The 7,349-nt window shown below is 35.1% G+C and overlaps 1 protein-coding gene across 6 annotated transcripts in view; it reads right to left on the bottom strand.

Moving 5' to 3' along the window:
• Positions 1-4,386: 4,386 nt before the first annotated feature.
• pnpla6 (patatin-like phospholipase domain containing 6) overlaps positions 4,387-7,349 on the bottom strand; it is a 34,804-nt gene continuing 31,841 nt past the window's right edge. For all 6 annotated transcript variants that reach the window (XM_044188564.1, XM_044188573.1, XM_044188581.1 and 3 more), the window contains one exon: positions 4,387-6,294. In XM_044188564.1, coding sequence (XP_044044499.1) covers positions 6,220-6,294 — 75 coding nt within the window. In that variant the 3' untranslated portion in view covers positions 4,387-6,219. The remainder of the gene's footprint in view (positions 6,295-7,349) is intronic.

Raw genomic sequence — 7,349 nt, 5'->3', positions numbered from 1 at the left:
CCTTTCATTTTCCAAATCTCGGCATCAAATTCCAGCTCCACCTGCTTATTTTCCTCAGCCTGCTGGGCTGCTTCTATCTGAAGCACCTATGAATGCATACAGTGCATGCCTCCTTACTTTTGTGTTACTTCTTCTTCTGAAATATACCTTTTAGTCTCGTCTGGTTTCTTTTGTTATTGAGTGCTGTATCATGTCTTTTCATAGCTATCTGCAAAAAAAGCTTCAATTATAGAACTAATAAAGTATTCAGTCAGTAAAAAAGTGTATTTTTCATATAGATGTATAGACCTAAAGTATATGTTATAAGAATATGTTGTGTTATATTTCTTCTACACTAAATGCATAGCCTCTAACGCAGAGGCTATGCTTACTGATTAAAATCAAAAATGTGTGCAGGTTCAGAAAGTCGATCAAATACAATCGACCTCTACCTCTGTCAAGGTCATAGCAATGACAACAAGAATAATGTTTAAAGTGATAATGGAAATGATATTAATTACATAAACAATATTAAATAGTAATACAAACAACAACTTCATATAGCACTATGAGTCTATTAAGAACAGAATTTCTCAAAACCTGGTTATGTTAACTGGTATTTGCTTGATGTCATGTTCACTTTAACATGAAATGTAATGAGTTGATTTATCACAGCTTGTTCTATGAATGAAATCAATAAAAAAAAAACACAGTTAGAAAAGCTAAATTGCTCCAGTATTTTTTTGAAAGAATCCCATCAAGCATCTTGTGATGTTTAAGTTTAGCATTTTTCCTTTTTTAAAATATTGTTAAAGATGTGAAATGGAGCTGAAGTCTGGTGACTGTGGAGGGGAAGCCATGCAGTTTTTCTGGATAAACCTTGACACATGTTAATGGTTACTGTCTAGTTGAAAATGAATATGCCTACTCCTCTACACACATTTAAGCCCAGATGGACACAAGACATGTGTATGGAAAATAGAATGGGATTTCCTGTCACCAACATTTGAACATTTCATTGTTAAAATGTGAATTGTAAAGTTCAAATTCAAATTTTTAGTGTTAATTAATTTAATGTACACTTTTCTGTAGTTGTGCTTCTGACTCAAGATATGTTATCTTTATTTATACATTACTGGTCTTCAGATTATTTTTACTTTGTGCTCAACATGAAAATTACTTGGCTTGCAAAGACAGTGTGTTGCTGCCTATTAAGGATATTTTTTTTAGCACTAAGGACAATAATTCTGCCTAAAACTGCTTCTTTCAAACAGCAATTTGTTTTAAAGTTAAAGCACCAGCTTTAAAAACACATTTATAAGTGGTATTAATATGCAGTATTAGTAAAAGTCAAAATGCTCCAAAATATTCATTAGGTATTTCAATTTAATGCAGGCTCTTCCTGGTAAAATTTTTGTCACTCACAAGCTGAATGTATTCTTCAGTATTACCTGTGTGGGGCCTTAGTTTTGGATAAATAATGACAGTTTAGTTTCTGGTAGATGAGAGAACACTTTTTTAAAAATTCTCTTGAATATATTCTGTTTAAAAGTAAATATACAGATTAAACCACTTTAAACAATCAGCTAAAAATGTATGCTTTGAAGTAAAGGAAGGTGTTTGTAGCATCAGCTTAACAATCATCTGTCCAACAGCCACATCGGTAAAAAGCACATTAATCAAAACTGAAACTAGATTAATTAACTTACATGTAAGGATGATTGAAATGTTATTTTACAGTAAGTGTTGCAATATAAGGCCCCTATATCTATTAAATGATGGGGGGGAAAGGGTTAGCTAAAGCAAGCTAGCCATGTCCTAAGATTACCATAGATAACGTTACACGAAACACCACTGCACAAAGTAACCTAAATCTATAGCTAATGTGTAGCTATTTGTTGCAAAATTAATTCATTACTTTATGACGAAAGATTCATCACTTGACATGACTGAGTCTCACTCCACTCGACCGTGAAATATGCAGGTTGTCCAATGAACTGGCAACCACTGGAATGAATGGGAGGGGGGAGTGCGTCATCTAGTGGCTGGATTTGATCAATGTTATCAATAGCACCTTTAAGTGAAAAGATTGGGTAAACGTCCCTATTAAGTCCACCAACTCTGTTTTTCTGATATATACTGCCCCAATTTAAGTGAGAATATTTTAGTTAAAATGAAAGACTAATCTCTCATTTTTAGTGTCAATAATTCATTTACACCAATTTCAAATGTTTTTTTGTTTAATTTGTCAAAATATGTCAAAAGTCTGGCATGGGTTTAATGGGTACCTAACGTACCTTTTAAACCCATGGGTATTCCAAATAATCCCACTTCATGATTTGTTGATAGATAAATATATATACTTAAAAAATCTTAACAATACAAACTTTTCTATTGAAATCTGTAATCTCTTAGCTCTCAATAGCTATTTTCATTTTGTCTCCACTCCTCCATCTTATGGCCTGGAAATGGCATTTGAAATAGGTTTGACCAGCCTTTCTGCTGTGTTATCAATGCAGAAAAAGCTAAACTTACAACATGTCTTCTGCAATGTAGCCAAAAAAACTATTTACGAACAAAATCAAAACTATAGTGGAAATTACTCTTCAATACTCCATCTTTCAATATCCTATGGTGTGCTGTTGGCTTTTGAAATTGGCCAAAACATCTGGTCTAGCCAGCTGGTTGAAAGTGCAGATTTCTGAAGACTGACTGACTGAAAGAAAAACAGTTTGCAGGTTCAATACTGTTGTATTGTATGTTCTACGGATAGTAAATGTGTTAATTTCAGGATTTACAATTAAACAATAAATTGATTTTCAAATGTAAATTTTAAACATTTAGGCTAGTAGTTTGAAAACATTGTAAAAACACAATTTAAAACCATTCAGTTCATTGTGGAGTAACATTAAAACATGTAGTTCATTGTGAGGACACTATAACCTGTAACTTAAGCAAAATAGAAAAAAAGATGTCAACATTTCTGCCCTTTCTACTTTCTCCTAGGCTAAACATAGGCCTATGCTCTTTGAGGTGACTGTATCTAATATATACAATCACATAAATAATATATCAATAAATATGGGTATTAATTATCTGAATTATTATGGAGCGGATTCATCAGTTGAGGTCAAAATTAGGGAGGAAAATGGTTCAAAGGTCAAAAGGAAGAAAACATCCATTAAAACACAGTCAAGTGGGCTTAATAGCAGCAGGTGGTCTTAAAGGGAATATCAGTGAATTTATGGTTAAAAGACAGAATATTTTATTCTACGCACATGACATTAAAAACAACTACGTGAAATAAATTTATATATGGTGCACTAACAACATGAAAAGTATAAATTGATCATGCAGAGAAGTAATCAGCTATACTCATTTTCATCCACCCTAGACAGTGATTTTTTTGCTAGCGTCTCCTTTAAGCCCACCAGGTAAAAATGTTAATTAAGATTTAAAAATAAAGATAAACATGCACATTTGTTGTCTATTTAACAGTATAATAATATAAACTGTTAACAAACACTATAAACAAAAATATCAACTATACATGCTTATCATGCTTTATGTCATTGCAATGAACCACACTGTGCAGCTACTGTATTGATGCAGGATGTAGTCTTTTTGCTGGCATGATAAAAATGTTTATTTCAAAAGAAACAATATTTCTAATTCAAGTAATATTCTAAAATATGTCTTATTTAAAACACTAATCACTTAAATTTCCAGAACAAATGAGTACTTATCAAAAACAGGCGTATAAATATGCAAAAATAAAAATCTTTTAAGGGTACCAAAATCACCGACTTCTTCTGGGATCAGCACGGACATGTCACACATGTGCTTCGATAACTCAATATCGACAAATCTGATTGGCTTACAGTAAAAAGTGTCATTTATGTAACAAGCAGCTTCATTGGAAGAAACATCACACAACAAAAATTAAGAATATTAGTTCTTTTTTATTTGACTCAGAAGTTGCAAGCTTATATGGTACGTGGGCTTAATAGGGACATTTATCCTACATTTTGAGGGATCTATTTTTACAGTTGCCAAAATGTGGTTGTTTCAAAGCAGGAACCAATATAACCAGAAAAATTCTTTTTCCTCTTTGGTGCTAATGTCTAAATACTATTTAGTACTTCTAAAAACACTAACAGCATGTGAATTTGAACTTGAGGTTTCACATTAAGAAGCATTTCAGCGCAGCCTTCAGGTTTCAAAATGAAATGAGTGACATAAGTGGCATGTTTAAAATTAGTTTAAGATCATCTGATTGGCTCATTATTAAACATCTTTTGTGTTAAACTTTTCAGCTGTGTCAACTTTGTGACATACGCAGATTTTGGTGGAGCTCATAACATGTATTAAAAAGGTATAAGAAAGAAAAAAACTCACAAGGCCACATGATATGACGCATATATTTATTTTCCAATATGCATATTAAATTACGATCGGTTTTCTTTAGATTCCCATGGCATTTCATCTTATTAAACCAAACATCTTCTGAGCAAGGAATACTCCAAATATTTCAGTGCAAAAAAAGCTAAAGCCAAGTTAATTAAAGTAAGACAACCCCCACCCCCAAATATTAAAAAAAAGAAAATCATTTTTAAAAAGCCAGTAGTTAACATGTATAAATAAAACAGAATGGATTTTAAGAGGTGTAGGTTCCCTTGTTTTTCAACAAAGCATGAACTAACAATTTTCCACCTCATATACATATATTAATATCAACATTGTGTATATTATAATATAATCTTGTAACAATTTCTACAATAGGTCCATATTAATTAAGTGTTAATAGTTACATAAGGTGAATTTCTGCCCATTTGAAGTTAAGGATTACTCAGGGTTTCTGCGGCTAGTTTAAAAAAAAGAAAGATTTTCAGTACTGTACAGTCTCAGATACACTTCCATACACACATTATTGTCCACTATACGCAGGAACCTTGAGTACTGTATGTGTGTCCTCATATAAGCAGAGGTGGACTCACACTGGTTTGTTGTGTAGTGTCAGTCAAATGATCGCTCTCTTCTCCACAGTCACTGTTCACTGTGAGTGGATTGAACACTGGTCGAAAAGGCATCGTTTTTATCTCAAACAAAACAGCTGAAACACAAAATTTCAAACACACAGACACGATGTCCACTCACTGACTGTCATTACACATTTTCTCCATCATCCATCATGTTCAGTTTAGTCTACCTACAATGCATCAAGCTCATTCTATTGTGGGTGAATTTTAATGAAATTAAATTAAAATAACACTTGACTCACTGGCCCATCACTTTTCTTGTCTACACACTTTTATCTTCTTTATTTTCTTAAACCCACATTTCAAAACTTTTGCCATAAATGTTTCCTAATTTTAATCCATACTCGTTCTGCTTCCTAACACTGGTCCAGCTCTGTTTATTCAACATAAAGTCTACTTTGGTGTCTACATGAACATCTACTCCGCCTACAGCTTCCCATACCTGACTCTCTACTTCATCTACGCTGAACTTACATAACTCTTACTAACTACAGCTCTATTGCATGTATTTCTCACTTTTCTTTTCAGTGTCCCTGCTATTATGTAAACAAATCACAGCTTTGCAGGTCTGTACCAAACAGTCATCCCAACACACAGGCAACATATACACACTCATTCGAACAAGTGTACACAAGAAATGAATGTGTACTACGTCAAAACATCAATAATGGAGTGCACTGAAAATGTACCGACATTAGAGACATACATAAAGATTCAGAGACACAGAAATGATCCTTCTGGCCATTTGAAACTGAGAAACAGGAGATTGAATTGGAAGTTTAAAGTGTGCCAGTTTTGTTGTGTTGGTTACTGTGGGAGTCCCTGTTTTGACAGGTTTGGGAGTAGGCAGGCAGGGATTCTGGCAATGGGTCAAGTTTGGTGTCAAAGTGATGAGAGAAATGATGGGTGGGGTAGACCTTCAAAGGACCGTTGCATTTTGACGGTGGGGTCATATTGTGATCGTAATGTGAACAGATGAAGCCAGTGTGAGAGCGAGGAGGAAGCCCCTTGATGCAAAGAAGGTTCAACAACAATTTAGAGGATGAACGGTGATTTCATCCAGAAAAACAAAAACAGTATTTCAGAGTTTTAGAAGTTGCAGGAGCGTGTGGCGTCCAAGTGTGTAGCCATGACAGTTTACGGACCCGTACTTTAGTCCTTGTTCTTGTTTAAACTCCCTCTACTCCTCCAGGGGCCTCTGTCAGCAGTCAGAGACTTCGGAGGTGTTGGAGTCACTGGCGAATTTCCTGCGTTGTCTCACAGATTTCTCCTCATCCTATAGAGCAGAAGAGAGTTTTCACCTGTTCAGTACTGCTGAAATCTAAAGGTTGCTTAGAGGAACTCTCTGTTCCTCTAGCATCACATTCAAGTGCCAAAATGTCATCTTTGCACCCAAGACATTAAAGACATAATTTATACTTAGATAAAACCTTTTGATTATCATGACCCCTTTTCCTCTAGTACCAAGTTTACATTTGTAGCCCTGCTACTGGTAAAGCTCTGAATAAAAACAGGGCTCCAGGGTGCGACCATTTTGCACATGCGACCAAAAATCTGTCAAGTGTGACTAAACATTTTCATTGGTCACACTGGTGCACCTGAAATTTAACAGGTCTGATTTAAAAAATTATGTATAAAAATATATTTTTAACAAATGTGATGCGCGGATCATCCACCAGCCACCTACCCGAACAAATTATTTTCTCCGACTTAGAGACCCGCACCCGCATGGACATTTCACTCCACCTCTACCGGTCCCTGTAGGTTATATTGCCGTTGAAATGACGTCGAGCTGCGCGAGCTTTCCAGGTGATTTCTTTATTTTATGTTGTATTGACGTATGAGTGTTTTCTTTAACGATTTATTTTAATGGTTAGAGAGGCTGCTGTCAATCATTTTAAACGTTTCCATGCAAGCAGTAATGTCACAGCAGATATTGTGGGACATTTAAGCAGAACAGAATTAAACTTTTAGCTTCTGAAAAATATTTTTTAGACAGCTTTTATGGAGCTCAGGGTTTATCAGGAGGACAGCTGCTTTACTCCAAACAGTTTCACTGTATGAACCTGGACTGTTTGTGTGACCTTTTGTATGTGGAGAACACAGAACATTAATTATCCTGACCGATCCTGTCAGCGTGTCGGGAGATTTAAATAATCAATGAAATTATGCTGCTGTGCCTCGTGCGTAAATGCGCACATCTTAATGGGGAGAGCTTCACCGTATTTCAACCACCCGCAACCCGTCCGCTATTAATCAGAATGTTTATTTTTATAACCGGCCCACCTGATCCACGGATTAGCCGCAGGCCCCGCAGATATAACTGCGATC

The sequence above is a fragment of the Siniperca chuatsi genome, linkage group LG3, assembly GCF_020085105.1.
Source record: "Siniperca chuatsi isolate FFG_IHB_CAS linkage group LG3, ASM2008510v1, whole genome shotgun sequence".
In the NCBI taxonomy this organism is placed as follows: domain Eukaryota; kingdom Metazoa; phylum Chordata; class Actinopteri; order Centrarchiformes; family Sinipercidae; genus Siniperca; species Siniperca chuatsi.
The sequence above is the reverse complement of the archived record's forward strand: the minus strand, read 5'-3'. Positions and strand labels throughout refer to the sequence as shown.